The 16,064-nt window shown below is 37.6% G+C and overlaps 1 protein-coding gene across 1 annotated transcript in view; it reads left to right on the top strand.

The window, feature by feature from the left end:
- Positions 1-16,064, top strand: part of RYR3 (ryanodine receptor 3) — a 401,651-nt gene that overhangs the window by 327,293 nt on the left and 58,294 nt on the right. The window contains exons 75-83 of the mRNA XM_063117743.1: positions 2,426-2,522; positions 5,552-5,658; positions 6,410-6,461; positions 8,664-8,729; positions 9,718-9,817; positions 11,416-11,495; positions 12,003-12,079; positions 15,567-15,640; positions 15,880-15,897. Of these exons, the coding sequence (XP_062973813.1) occupies positions 2,426-2,522; positions 5,552-5,658; positions 6,410-6,461; positions 8,664-8,729; positions 9,718-9,817; positions 11,416-11,495; positions 12,003-12,079; positions 15,567-15,640; positions 15,880-15,897 (671 nt within the window). The remainder of the gene's footprint in view (positions 1-2,425; positions 2,523-5,551; positions 5,659-6,409; positions 6,462-8,663; positions 8,730-9,717; positions 9,818-11,415; positions 11,496-12,002; positions 12,080-15,566; positions 15,641-15,879; positions 15,898-16,064) is intronic.

Raw genomic sequence — 16,064 nt, 5'->3', positions numbered from 1 at the left:
ACTGCACTGCAAAACCACATACCAGGCATGGCGAGTGTGCGATAAATCACTGGTATGATGGAGCTCATTGTGTTCAGTGGGAAGAAGAATCAAGAATTGCAGTCAAAACATTATATCAGAAAGTAGAAGCATTCCCTTTTATAAAATGGTGTTGCAACATTTAAAGGTGGATAGTTTAACAAACTTTGAGCAAGGAGATGTATCAACAACTGTAGAAAGCATTCTTTAGAAAGACATGGCCATTGTGAATTTATTTCAGAATTGGCAAATTAAGTCCTGGGCTTTCCCCATAACAGCTATAAAATATAATGAAGAGATGAAAGTCAATTGCGAGATTGGGTTTTATAGGAGAAGGCTGGTTTTCTGGAATTCAAAAAGATACAGCAAAAAGGATTAATGAAACTTTAGAGCCACATCAGACGGGCTATGAGGGTTGCTCAATTACCTTTGTTTCAATATCTTCAAATAAATCGACTGCTATGTAAAATGGCTCTCTGAGAGGTTGCTCACACTTTGAGATAATAATTATCTCTAATAGATCAAAGGGGTTATTAAGCTGTATTTATATGATTGTAGGAATGGAGACACCAAGTAATCACTATCAAATGAAATGGGAATTGGATTTTTCATTTAATGCCCCCCCTCCTGCCCCCACAACACTAGAAGTATGGAAGTGGGTCTGGGAAACCATATCTTCTATGATATTATGTTCAAATTTTAAAGAGAATTTTTTACATGTTGGATTTTAGATGGTACTTAACACCTGCAAGACTGAAGAAAATTTATCCAGAAGTTCATGATAAATGTTTGAGATGTAGTTTGGTGAAAGCAGACATATACGAAAAGTTACTGGATTTCAGTTCTAAAAGTATAAATATATAACAGGCTGTGATATACCACTTGATCCAGTGAAGATTTTATTTTGCTATGTTAACTTACAGCAGCCTATATGACTATCTCTTATAACTGGAAAAATTAGACAATAGCAAGACAATAGGTTCATAGAGAGGTGGAGTTTATTTATTTCATACTGGAATGACAGAAGTCCAAGATGTAATAAATCTATATTTATTAATGCGCAAAATTAAGATATAGGAAATGTAAGGGTGCTAAAAGGTATAAGTTCAGAATTCACAGTATTTTCTTTTTCTATAATATTACTCTGATACTATTTTATAATTGCATATATATATATATATATATATATATATATATATATATATTGATATATTGATTCAGTCTTTGGGGGAGGCCATTTTCACCTCATTCCCATGAAATGCCCAGTTTGCAGGTAATGCTGAACAAAGGCTTAGTGCAGCAGTAGGCTACAGAGTGCTACGAGGCTAAATTTGGTGTATGTTTTCAAGTTAGATTTAACACTTTTGGTGCTCCTTAATGGTTAGAGAGTGCCAAAATTGCCAAACGTAGCTCGCAAACAAGCTAAATTTGGACACGTGTGCTTTGTAGTAACTATCGCTTCCAATTTTTTTTGCGGGGGGGGGCACATTTTTTTCTCCGTGAGGGATGACAGCGGGCTGCAATGGGTAGGGTTGTATGTGGCCCACAGGCCATCTGTTGACCACCCCTGGTGTAACACAAACAATTTAGTTACAGCACTTTATAGTTTTGAGTAGTAGTGATGTGCCTGTCTATATGAAACACTGCTAAACTATGGTTTTACATTAATAAGATGATCCACAGTGGGGTTCAGGCTCACACACTACCCCTTCCTCCTCCAGCACAACTGAGTTTAGAATATTTTGCTTCTAGTTTGCTAAGAACAACTTGCTCTCTCATCTGTGCTTTGTGTTAACTATGCTTAATGGAAATTTCAAACCATGGTCTATGGAGCTGGCATATTTCCACTAATAATAGTTAAGATTAACCCCAGTTTAGAGTTCAGATCTCCCATGAAGGATCAGGATCTTAAATTTCCTCTCTCTTTTTAAATTCAAGAAATGCAAAATGAGTGTCTTTCCAATTTCTACTCTTCCAATGTTGAGTTGTGGTAAGGCCAGCTTGGGAATCCTTTATAAGTGCAACTATCAGCAGGATCCTCTCCATGTAGGAAGTTTCTTTCCTTGTGGAAGAGAATAGGAAAGCAAGGGAGTGCCTCTGGAATTGTTTGGATCCCGTTCTATGTGTAATAGAAAATGCAACAGAATATGTGTAATAGAATATGCAATTGAATGTGAGAGTGTGAAGGCTTTTTTCATACCCTATATAACTGTTTTATTCTGCCAAGTTTTTATAACAATGGATGTTCATTGGGGAAAACTGAATATGTTTTATTTAATATTTACTGACCAATCAGAGGAACAAAATTGTACAAAATCCATATGCTTACTAATCATTAACCACCTAAGCTTTTATACTGTATTCCGTTTATCCCTCTTGATCTCACTTTCACCCCCCCCCCTCCCAGGCACCGTTCTATTAACCTGTTCCTCCATGGTTATCAGAAATTTTGGATAGAAACAGAGGAATATTCCTTTGAGGAGAAACTAGTTCAGGATTTGGCTGTAAGTATAGATATAATTGAGCTCAAAAGCCCCCATTAATCAATACTACATGACTTATATATAGACAGATATATTGTAAAATATGTATCACTTTTTCTGTGCCACACTTAATGTTCTTAAATTTATAAAGCATAAATTGTTCATTTGCTGTTCTCAGAAAAATAAATCCAAACTGTACAATATAACACCGTTACATCTACTATGTGCATGGCACAGCTATGGCTTATGCCATTATCTGAAGTATGCGTCTTACCTTTTCTTAGAGATAGGATTGAACTAAAATTGATCATTATTTGGTTTTGTTCAGTTTGGCAATTCTTATATTTTTATGAACATTTATTTGAAGGATTAACACAATTAATGCTTCTTTGTGTTTTTGAATTTTGGTTATTGCACAACCCTGCCTTTTATTTCAACATTCTAAGCTTTTATAGAAGTTAATGTTGCATTTTCCTTAATATGCTAATAGAGTGGTATTCTAATGAATTGTAAACATGTATGACAGTATTCAGCATCAGATCTGTGCTCCTATATATTAGAATTGGGGGAATTATTTATGTTTGTAATCTGCTTAAAACATAAAAAAATCCATTGCCAATTTAGAAAAAATGCTTTTCTTAATCAGAATTAGACTCTATAAAAGACAATTTTTACATGTCTTCTTTTTAATTAAGGATTGATTTAGAGGATTATGATTATTGTTTGATTTCTCTGTATGTGTGAAATTATTAGTTTACCCCAGATGTCATTAACAAAGCTTCCCATTCTGTGAAAGCAGTGGCCATCAGCAAAGAGAAATGAAGTGATAGGTTTCAACAGTGGTTGTGTGAAGTGGTGCTATAAGACTCTTTTTCTCTTAAAATGCAAATATAAGAATGATGCAGTATTTCAATTGTCACTGATACGGGCTGCTTCTAAGCTAGGTGTTTAGTGTGGAATCGCTATGTGCAATTCATTCACATTTTATGGGGGTCCACACAACATTATCCACAGGTAATCCTTCTGGGTTAAATCCAATGTTGTGGTAGTTCTAGGTTTTCAGGGTTGTTTGTAAAGCTACCTATCCTTGCAGGGTTCGGATGTCATGAAAACCTGTGCTTGCTGAGGATAATTATGCTAATTAGGCAGTTTGCAACTGGTATGCCCGAGGTGGGAAAATGAGCTACCATGGCTTATTTTCTCTCTAATTGTATGAACCTGCCCTGCTATTATGACTGGACTTTCTCCCTCTGCTCCACACTGCAGCCCTCTCCATTACCAAAAAATCTGCTTCAGAGGGTTTTCCAACCATCTGGACCAGATTTTGTGGATGTGCAGGAGGTGCCGGGAGGGGGGGGGAATTGACTCTTCCCCTGGTTCTGCTGACAGAACTGCTTCTGTTAGCAGAATAGCACAGACAGATACAACCATCTGTGTTTTCCCACTGGTCCTGCTGTGTTTTTTCTTACTGCAGAAAGTTCAACTTTTTTAATGGATAGAAGAATAGCCTGATTTCCACAGATGTAGATGTCCTTGGTGTTGCTCTTCCATCTTTTTAAAAAGGCAAGGTTTTGACGTGATGAAGGGAGCAGATGAAAATAAAAGAGAAAAACTTTTCTGGCCACTGCCATTTTATTATGTCTCCCCTCCACCATTTAACACTATACCACACTATTAGAATGTAAGCCTATGTGGCAGGGTGTTGCTATTTTATTCTTTTACTATGTACAGCACCATGTACATTGATGGTAATAATAATAATAATAATAATAATAATAATAATAATAATAATAATATACTTCCATCCAGTTTTTCTAAAATATTAGCAAAATACTGTTTACATGGGGAAATGCTATAGCACTAAATGTTTTTTTTTTTAAAAGAAAAAAATATTTTTGGTCATTGCCAATTTATTACTTTTCAGCATATGTCAGGCTCTAGAGCATCCTTTTCCAATCTGGTGTCCTCCAGATGTTTTGGACTTTAACTCCTGCTAGCCCAGGTCAGCATGGCCACTGGTTGGGAATCCTGGGAATTGTAGTCCAAAACTTGTAGAGAGCACCAGATCAGGGAAGTCTGCTCTAGAAAAATCTAGAGCGCCAGACAGAACAAATCAGACTCCAGAATAATAAAGTAACTGGAACATCTTCCCTATGAGGGAAGATTACAACAGCTGGGATTGTTTAGCTTGGAAAAAAAGGAGGCTAAGGGGAGACATGATAGAGGTGTATAAAATTATGCATGGTATAGAGAATGTGGATAGGAAGACATTTTTCTCCCTCTTCCATAATACTAGAGCCTGGGGTCATCCCATGAAGCTGATTGGTGGGAGATTCAGGACAAATAAAAGGAAGTACTTCTTCACACAGTGCATCGTTAAATTATGGAACTCACTACCACAAGATGTAGTGAGGACCACTAATTTGGATGGCTTAAAAGGGGGTTGCATAAATTCCTGGAGGAGAAGGCTAGCAATGGCTACTAGTCCTGATAGTTATGTACTACTCAGTATCTGAGGCTGTAAGCCTTTGTGCACCAGTTGCTGGGGAACACGGGTGGGAGGGTGCTGTTGCACCATGTCCTGCATGAGGGTCCCTGGTCGACAGCTGGTTGGCCACTGTGTGAAGAGAGTACTGGATTAGATGGACCCTTGGTCTGATCCAACCTGGCTCTTCTGATATGTTCTTAAGTAAATAGCAAGCAGCTCTCTAAAGAAATGGTCTAGTAAACTCAAATTAATTTCTAATCAGAATCAGTATTTGCTCATTACTAGTTTTATCTATATACTTAATTAAAAAACATTTAATCAACATTCAACATATTTAACTGTTGATTATACTCGTATAAATCTAATGGAAAGTTACAAAATTGGGTACTATGAATACGTATTAAGGTGATGTGTTCTCTGTTTTAAGGTCTTGAGCATATGACTATTGAGAAAATAACTTCGAATCTAACATTAAAAATGTGAAATGTTTACTGAGTTACATTTTGTTTCTTTTCTTTTTTACTCTTTACTTATAAAATATTTCAATATAATTCCTGCATAGACTCCCCCCAGAAAAGGTGAGGAGGAAGAGGAAGAGATTGAAAAACATCCTGATCCTCTTCATCAGATTATTCTTCATTTCAGTCGGAATGCTCTCACTGAAAGGAGGTAACTGGATTTTACTCAAAGCATTATAGACCCACCATTACTTATGTACTCAATTCCTCTTGAAGCAGCCCTTCTTGTTTAAAAAACCAGGGTTCTTAGGGATCTGCTACATGTGTTTACATTTCACAGAAAGTTAGCCCATGGGTAGTGCTCTAGATGACAGCAAAGATCTCTATAAATTGAAATTTTGTTGTGGTATTTTTAGTAGTGTTTTTGGAAGATTTTGCTGATAGGCATGGGTGTTTTTGTGCCATTTCTATTAGGCATTTATCTTAACAAGATTAAATAATAAAAAGCAAGAAGGTGTTAAAACTTTAAGAAATATACCTATAAGAGTGAGATTGCCATCTTCTCAAAATCCTCTCAACAGAAGAATGAAGAAACATTTATAATTAACCAGAATTTTCAGTTAGTGTAGGAAACAGATTTTGGGCCTGATATGATTACAGATAATCATCAGTGCTATAGAAAATAGGTGGCTTGAATTTCTGGCTGCTTGTGGGCACAATAGAGACAAATAAATTCCTCTCTTGTGAAGCAGACAGATACATTATTCTGTTTGAATGCACATGGTAAATAGGTGTTTTAACAAAGAATCTGACATAGCTCCTAGCCTTATAAGCTTGTAAGATGGTATCATGGGGTTGCAAAGATGAAAGTTTCTCTTCTTTAGTGATTACTGGAACTGCAATTCACTAACTTTTAAGACCTCTTCAGAAAAAGTTTGAATAATATTTCCACCTTCTTACAGCAAATTGGAAAATGACCCTTTGTACACTGCATATTCAGCAATGATGGCAAAGGTGAGTCTCTAATTCAAACATCTACCCTAAAATAGATACATCTAGTTTGCCATCAGTTTATTCATGTATCTCTGTAAAGGTTTTAGCCTTTGATACTTGAGCTGCTTGAACTTAGTATTACACAACATTTAAATGCAATATAGGGCTTGGTCCATTAATAGATGCCTTCTAATGTTATGTAAGCTGTTTCAAGTGCTACTGTTAGAATCATGACTATGAAACTGAAATAACAAAAATGGTATTTTCTATATGTAACACTCCTATTTTGTCATAACCAGAAAGTGAAGTTACACTTGTTCTGGTAGCAGTTAATCTGAACCTTGATCCAGTTTGCCTTGGGTACAGCACCCATATGTAGAGGGATCGCCATACAGCTTAAAAGAGCCTACTTTCCCCCTCCTACTCGTACCACCCAGGTATATATTCTTCCATCCTTAGCTCATCTATTTGGTCAAGGAACATATGAGTGATCTTCATGATCTTGACTGAGCAGAGGGGCGGAAGCTAGATTAGCCCTGAAGATACTCATGGATTTCTCATTCCCCAGAATGGCCTAGCATGGTTTCATGGGTGGTGGGGAAAATAGAGCTTTCTTCTGCTTTATTGGGATCCTTTTAAATGTGAGCATTCTGACCTCAGGAGACTGGATTGAGCCCCTGCTGTCCATCATATATTTATTGGCAACATGCCTGTAATTTTATAATCAAATGAAGTACTTCTTCTGGGTAAGAAAGTTGCATTATTTATTTATTTATAGCCAAAGGACTTGAAATGAACCTAGACAATTGACTAAACAATGCCCAATCAAAGGAAATACTTTAAAAAAAATATTATTATTATTATTATTATTATTATTATTATTATTATTATTATTTATTTATATAGCACCATCAATGTACATGGTGCTGTACAGAGTAAAACAGTAAATAGCAAGACCCTGCCGCATAGGCTTACATTCTAATAAGAATGTAACCGCCCAGAGAGCTTCGGCTATTGGGCGGTATAAAAATGTAATAAATAAATAAATAAATAAATAAAATCATAATAAAACAATAAGGAGGGGAAGAGAATGCAAACAGGCACAGGGTAGGGTAAACAGGCACAGGGTAGGGTAAACAGGCACTGGGTAGGGTAAAACTAACAGTATAAAGTCAGAACAAAATCAAGTCTTGTTCGCACTATGGTATCAGATACTAATGTACACACCCAGATGGAATTAATCCTATGAATGGCTATTGCCATGGAGATAAGAGAACACTGAGAGAGAGGCAAACTGAAACAGAACCCTGAATGAGGTTTGGTTGGAAGATACAGTTGGCTTTGAAAACTGTTGGGATTCTCACTTCGAACTGGTTAGAGATTTTAACTAATCTGGCATGAAAATAAAAGGGGGATTTACCGGAAATTAATTCACAAATTGGAAACTGAAATAGTACTTGTAAATTGAGCAACACAAAGGGGCAGACTTTCAGGAAGACCTGGCACCAGCAGCTATGGAAGCTGTGGAAGTTTGTTGGCATGGCTTGAGGGACTTGGTCTAAACTTTCCAATGTTTATAACTCTAGGTAGAGCATGTGAGGGTATGGGAAAGGGATTCATGATGGTGAGAAGAAAAGTTGTAGCCCTCCCCAGTGCTCCTGCTCTCCCTTACCCTGAACATCTTACCCAGATGAACACCTTACCCAGAGAGCATCTCCTTCCACTGTCCACTTGTCTTGGTTTACCTCGCCCACCTGGTAGTGCACTTGTACTCTGCAGCCATTGACTAGGATGAGAGAGAAGATTCCTGAAATTTTGGCAAGGTTTGCTGGAGAGTGGAAATTAGCAAGAGGTTTCATTCCTCTTCTGGATGCCTGTTAGTAGGAATTTGTTCCCCTGTTTGCATACTTGCTAGGAATTGCAGCAATTTCTTTTTTCTTCCCATAAATCAGATAAAATTACTTGCATTTGTAGTGAATGTTGCAGTAGAATATTGTCTGTATGAGCGGGAGATCCAGAGAGAATGAATATGCTTAATGTTATGTATGAATTGACTGAGTGCTCTGCTTGTATAAAAATAAACACCTTTAAGAAATATCCAGGTCTCTGCTTGTAGGTTATGATTTAAAAGGTTCTTTGACTTCTGCTTATTCATTATAACCAATCGAAAGTAAAACCACAGTTTAATGCAATCTTAGCCTATTTCTTTCTCATGGGAAAAAGAGCTGTCAGAGTGAAAATGATGATGAAGGGGAAGAAGAAGATGAGGAAAAGGAGAAAACATTTGAGGTGTGTTTTATTAAAGGATAATTCTTTAAGTTTATAATGTATAGAACTAGAGCAATATTTTATTCCAGCATACTAGAGATAATGCAGCAATAATAGTTACCTTGAGACAAGTTACACATTCTACTTAAACTCTCTCTGAAAAGTATTCATCCAGTTATATGGATATGTACATCATTATGTTTAGATTTTCAGTTATTGCAAACAGCCTTAGCTTCTTCCTGTCTACACTTTTCGTCATTGTTAGTTTGTTCATATCGCATTTCCTTCTTCACTTCATTTTTTCCTGGCTTTTGTTCCATACACCTGGAAAAGCTGCTTATTGTTCTTTTTAAATTCAAATTATTCCTCTCAGAGCATTTATTCCATGCAGTTTATTACTCCGGTTCTGAGTGAAACCTCGTTATGGAAATCTATTATAACAATAAACACTTATCAGATGTTACTATATTACGGTGACTATTCAGTTCAGAGCTATTTTAGCCCAATTGATTATGAGCTTTTCTAGATGGGACTGTATCTATTTTTGGTTTTGTCACAGAATTCAGATTGGATCTTTACTCAAAGAGCTTTTCTTTTCCTGACTTCCCATACTTTCTGCTACATGACCTCTAGGGTGGTGCCCTAGTATAGCAGAATATCAAAATTACACTAGTGGGGACCTGCACTTTGTTTTGGGGTGAAAAAAATATTGCATTTTCCCTGCTCCCCCCCAAAAAAAACCCATGGAAGTTCTCTTAAAAAACAGGAGTGAAACTGGAGGATCACAATATCGTCTAAAGCACCTGTAAACAACCATGAGTAAGGAATGATGATAGAACAATATAAGACTTGTGTAGAAAAGCTCTGTGAGTTAATGGAGCTTAGGTGAATCTCTGAAATAGTCAGTTTATTATTTTTAAATCTCACCTAGCTTTTAGCTACTAATAAGTTAATAACATTGTATGTTAAGGCAACACAAATATTTATGAATCTGTATTTGCACATTCAGGAAAAAGAAATGGAAAAGCAGAAAACACTTTATCAGCAATCCCGACTCCATGAACGTGGAGCTGCTGAGATGGTATTACAGATGATTAGCGCCAGTAAAGGTAATGTTCTGTAAAAAATAATAATGAAGAATTGATTGATTGAAACATATTAATTTATTTGCTTCATTGGCTGTATATCTTCCATTCCGTCTCAAGGATACAGAAAAGTTGATAATCGCTCATTAAACAGACTAAAAAAAGAAGAAGTACAAAATATGTTCCTCTCTGTGGATTCTGTACCTGCACAGACCTCCGTTTGGGAAACCAGAGGCTAGAGTTTGGTCAAGTGCCCCACTTTCACATTCAAGGAAGCTGCTTCCCGCCTTCCCATTCAGTTCTTTTTTCAACTGCCACAGCGATGGCACTGCAAGAAACTTCACTCTGTGCAACTAGAAAGGAGCAAAAACAAACAATACTTTAAAAAGTTAATTATTTTATTTTGCCGCTTCTGTGTACTTAGCATTTCTTTGTAGTTTTTTTTTTTTTTAGGTGTGTGAGTGGGGGGGGCGTAATTTAATGAATCTTTGACATTCCTTTTGCCACCTCATGAGCCTGTGTCTCAAGAGGTGGCTTTCTTTCGGAAGTGTACCTATTGTGGGAGCAAACTTTGACTGACAGATTGCCACTATTTGTGTCTTCTCCGCCTTGGAAGGGGGAAGCGAACAAGTATAAGGTTTGCTATGGCATTCTTCTCTGAATAAGCCATGGTTTACTGTGATGACTAAATGCAGCCACTCCAATTAAGTTAACAAAATAATTTAAAAAAATATAGTTGTAAAACTATTCTTAGAACATTTGGCAATTCAAGCAATCAACTGTCAAATTACAAATATAAACAAATAGTGCCAATCTAGCATGCAGCCTAAAAGATATTACAGGCTTGTGTATATACAGTGAGTTTTAAACCTTTATCATCATCATTATTATTATTATTATTAATTTGCAAAACAAGAAAGGCACACTACATTGCTTTTAAACATTGCTTTTAAAATTAGAAAGCAGCTTGGGACATAGACTAAGGTGATGTTCCTTTGGGGCGCAGTCCTAGGGCTATGACTGTAAGCCTCTGACCTTGAAGATTTACAGTCATTCTATGCAGGGTGGGAAGAGCAGCAGAGCTGATGAAACCAATTACTTAGGGAGGTTGCAGGCTCTCCCATACTAGAGACATGCAAGAGGCAGCTGGACAAGCATCTGTCAGGGATGCTTTAGGGTGGATTCCTGCATTGAGCAGGGGGTTGGACTCGATGGCCTTATAGGCCCCTTCCAACTCTACTATTCTATGATCTTCATGGTTGCTCTTCCTCTCACACTGATTTTTTGCTAGATGCCCCCCCCCTCCTGACAGGTTTTGAAGGGGGAGGGAAGAAGGCTGGAGAGACCTCAGAATATCCTGGCCTTTCCAGTCTCCTTATCTCCCATCACTGAAACAGCCCTTCCCTTATTCTCCAAGGTTGAGTTCCCAACCGTGGAGAGTAACCAACACAGTTCTTTCATGCCAGCTGTGGGGCACAGAGAGCTGAGTTCCGATTCCCTGCTCCGAAGTCAGAGCTCTGTCTCTTCACTGTACTATGGCCCCTCAGACACTGTTTAGGATCATCACCTCAATGACTATGTTCTTTTGACTATAATTTAATTATTATGTTCTTGATTGGCAGGTGAAATGGGCCCCATGGTAGTTGAAACCTTGAAACTTGGTATTGCTGTTCTAAATGGAGGTAACTCAGTTGTTCAACAGGTAACAACATTTTATGACTATTTATCTTTTCTTTGTATGCATATTATTTTGACAGTGTCGATGTTTTACTGTTAGAAACTTTGATAAATTGAGAATTATTGATAAGAAAAACATGGTTATTTTAGGAGAGTGAGGCAGTGTCCAAGTGGTCATAAGCACTAACCTAATTACATTGTGCTAGTGCAATGGACCTCTAGTGTAATTCCAATAGCATTAGCTGGCATTACGGGATTACCCAGAAAACCCATTGCACCAGCTAACACTTGCACTAGAAGTTCCTTATTCTAGCACAAAATAATTTATGTTAGTGTTCATATCAACATGGATAGTGCCCTGAATAAATATGTGTAGCAATATTGGTTCTTTCAGCATGTGTCAAGGTAGTAAAACAGTACAAATTCTAAACACACACACCCGCCCCGCCCCCCCAATGTATTCTTGGACAGTTTTGTCATAAAAAGCTCTGGCCAATTTTAATATATGATTTCTTCAATTGTTCTTTTTCAGAAAATGTTGGATTACCTGAAGGAGAAAAAAGATGCTGGATTTTTTCAGTCTCTCTCTGGTTTAATGCAATCTTGCAGGTAAATACAAAAACTATAGTGTTATACTTTTAACTGTGTCTAGGTGCCCATTTACAAGTACCAGTTGGACATGTAATCTTTCCAACTTGAATCTACGTCAGTATTAGCATGCAGGTGCCAGTATGAAACCTAAGCCGTTCTAGTCAGAACCTAAGCCGTTGTAGTCAGCAGCAATTTCTGTAATTCTGGCAATATTTATCTCCATTGTGATCAAATAAATTACTGATAGCTGTATGCAAGAATACCCTGGTTCCACATGATCCTACACATGGGGATGGTTGGAAATATTGTGCAGAGAAAAACTCAACCAGCTTTTATGTGATAACCAGTTCTAAACATACAGTTGATGGCTTAAATTGCCACATGCTCTAAGAATTATTTTACAATGGTATTTTAATATATGTGTTAACTTTATCAGAGTGACTGCATTCGGTTGTCATGGTAAACCACAGTTTATTCTGATGGGAGTGAGCCAATGTACTTGTGCCCTCTGCTCTCTCCTATTCTTCGTTGGTGTGGTCGCAAGGAGGAGTTAGGTAGTTGTTGCTTTGATTCTTTATTAAAAACAGCATGTCATTTTATCTGAACCCAGCAAACTGTGATTAATTTTACCTATGGCTTATTTGAAACAAGTCAACTTGAAATCAAATTCAAGAGATAATTCTTAGCTTGGGTGTACTTCTGGATTCAGCCCTGAGCCTGGATGCCCACGTTTCGGCGGTGGCCAGGAGTTCATTTGCACAGTTAAAGCTAGTGCGCCAGCTGCGCCCGTTCCTAGAGATGTCGGACCTGGCCACGGTGACACATGCCTTAGTTACATCCCGATTGGATTACTGTAACGCGCTCTACGTGGGGCTGCCTTTGAAGAGTGTTCGGAAACTCCAGCTGGTTCAAAGAGCTGCAGCCAGATTGTTGACCGGGGCTGGTTACAGGGAGCATACAACTCCCCTGTTAAAACAGCTCCACTGGCTTCCAGTCTGTTTCCGGGCACAATTCAAAGTGCTGGTTATGACCTATAAAGCTCTATATGGTTCGGGTCCAGGTTATTTGAAAGAACATATTCTCCCTTATGAGCCTGCCTGTGCTTTGAGATCTTCTGGAGAAGCCCTTCTTTCAGTCCTACCTTCTTCACAGGCACGCTTGGTGGGAACATGGGAGAGGGCCTTCTCGGTGGCTGCTCCGGTGCTCTGGAACTCTCTTCCTGGGGAAGCTAGGCTGGCTCCCTCCTTGATGGGCTTTCGGAAGCAGGCTAAAACTTTTTTGTTCAAGCAGGCCTTTGGAGAATAATCCAGCCCTCCATCTATGTTAATGTCTTATAATTTTGTTGTGTATTTTTAAATTGTTTATAGTTTTGTTTCCCTCCCCACCCCCATGTATATTTTAAACTTTGTAAGGCCGCTTTGAGGCCCAGCATTGGGCAAAAGGTGGGATACAAATAATAATAATAACAACAACAACAACAACAACAACAACAACAATAACAACAACAACTGTGATTAATCAAAAGCAGAAACGAACGCTTTCAGTTCCCTTGCAGCTGGGCCAGAAGAGAGGGAATGTGGAACACTAGAGCCCGAGGCTTGCTGTGGCTATTTTCTGTGATGATAAAAAATGCCTTTTCATGATGTCCAAATGCAGCCAATGTTTTGATTAATGTTTCAGATATGGAATATTGGAGGATAATCTTGTACTAGCTAGACAGCAAATTCTCCCTGCCCACACATTTTAGCAATGTTTGTTAGATATTTGTCTAATTTGTTTCAACAGTACTTTCAAGTAAATATGCTTTGAATTGTGATTGTAGAGTAATACCACTTTGAATTAATAATGGTTGCTTAATGTCACTGACCTGATTAATATATATCTGGTCTGCAATATGTATAGGACTTACTCAACCATTGCCCACATGGATCTTCATGCAACACACATTGCTAAAAGGCTGGAATGGTCAGAGTAAGTTTTGAAACAGGGTAAAAGAATTAGAATAGCTCTTTGATGGAGAATAGTCATGAAATGAGCACCTATGCAACTTGGCCCAAGTGTAGGATTTCTTTTGGTAACCAGCTGCTCCAAGAAGGTTTTATCTAATATATGGTACAGTATGGCCTACATGCATCTGCACCATAACATCACTACTTTATCTACTGACCTTTCCTTGGCAATATATTGAAGTAATCCAGGCCGTGTGTGTACACCTGCATTTTTCTCAGAAAGCACCTCCACAGGATGCCAGGATGCTCTTTAAATTCCATACACTGAAAAGTTCTGAGTGGTTTGGTGCTGGTGTATGCACGCTTTCCCCCTCTGACCAACTTTAAAATGCTCTCATGACAAATCCCCAAACAGCTTTTTAAACACAGAGGAACTTAAAGAGCAGTGAAGTTCCTGTAGTGTCATCAGCTTCTTGTTAGCTTTGGCTATTGGTAGGGGTGGTGCAAATATTTGACACAGAGCTCAAATTATAGCAAGCACAGTGTTGTAAATTGTGCAGCGTCTCCATGGATAGAGGAGGCTTCCTGCTGCTGTCCGTGCTTTACATGTGGAGGGTGATGAGGACACCAGTGGAACTGGGGGCAGATCTAGCATGCTCATCCTCACTCTCCCTTCTAGCATGTAGAGACTACACACTTTTTAAATGCCTGAAGGGGGCTATAATAATAGTGGAAAGGTTGTTTCCATTTGCATTCAGGGCAGAGTTGTTCTATCAAATCTGTTTGGATAAACATGCTGTAGATTGTTCTAAAAATAAATAGAAGGTCTTATTGCATATTTTGTATATTCACAACTGTTATTCATGTGTCTTATTAACCTACATTTAAACAACACAATAAATTAAAATTCTGTATTTTCAAGACCTGACACACTAACACTTACGCAATACATCATAATTCCAAATAAATAAGCCTTAGTTATAGTAAATAATTAATTGAAAAGTTTTTGGGTTTTGCAAGGCTGTTATGTTTTGAGCAAATGGTAGAAATTGAAAACTGAAAAGCTCTCAACTGAAATGGCGAGTTGGGGGAGAGAAGAGGAAACTTGAGAATGGGTCCAGACTTAGTCACAGGTGGAGTAGACATATTGAAATCAGTGGGACTTAAGTTAGTCATTAACTTTTGTCCCATTTATTTCAATGTGCCTACTCTAAGTATGACTAAGTCTGGATCCAGCACAATTCTATGTTCTGAATGTGTTTTAGGTTAACTTTCATCTCAATATATTCACACATCACTTGCACTTATATCAGCAGAAGGAATATTGTAAAGCAGACTAGAATTTATGTGGAAACCTTGAGGCTTTAGAGATCAGTGAGATGTTTGCCACTGACTTCAGTAGAGCTAAGGTTTCATTTTTCAAAATTTTAAAACTTTACAACTCAGCTTTTACTGTTGGGTTGTTTTTGTTTATTGTAACCGAATGCCAGCAGTTCAGGGTCTCTGTTGCTATTAGATACAGCAATCCTTTCTCAATTGTCTCTTTTTGTTAAAAGTGTTCTTGACTTGAATGCCTTTGAGAGACAAAATAAAGCAGAAGGCCTTGGAATGGTCACAGAAGAAGGAACACGTAAGTATAATATATTCAATACTTCTAATTCACCTAAGGTTTGCATTACATTTTTTTTTCTTTTTAACACCAAAACGGCCCAGTCTTTTAAGGGTTTTTTATTGATAGTCTCCTTAAAATAATATAGTATTAAGCTATTATATTTTAGTTTAGTTTCCAAGAGAAACTTTAAACAAAAGGTATCATGTAACTTATAACTTGCTTATCCTATATTCTTATTATTTTTCTTTGATCCACAGTCATCGTACGTGAGCGTGGTACGTTTGGGTTTACAGCTTTTGATGCTATTGTGTGTTGCAAATACAGAAAGAAATCTTCTTTAATTGCATCTTTCCAGACATCTTTTAGGTTTAGTTTCATGGTCTGCAGCCAGTTGCGTGTTGAGCTTGGAGAAACAATTTGATGCTTAATTAAAGAAGTGTCT

This window comes from Elgaria multicarinata, chromosome 2 (assembly GCF_023053635.1).
Source record: "Elgaria multicarinata webbii isolate HBS135686 ecotype San Diego chromosome 2, rElgMul1.1.pri, whole genome shotgun sequence".
Lineage (NCBI taxonomy): Eukaryota > Metazoa > Chordata > Lepidosauria > Squamata > Anguidae > Elgaria > Elgaria multicarinata.
This window is presented reverse-complemented; position numbering and strand designations above follow the sequence as displayed.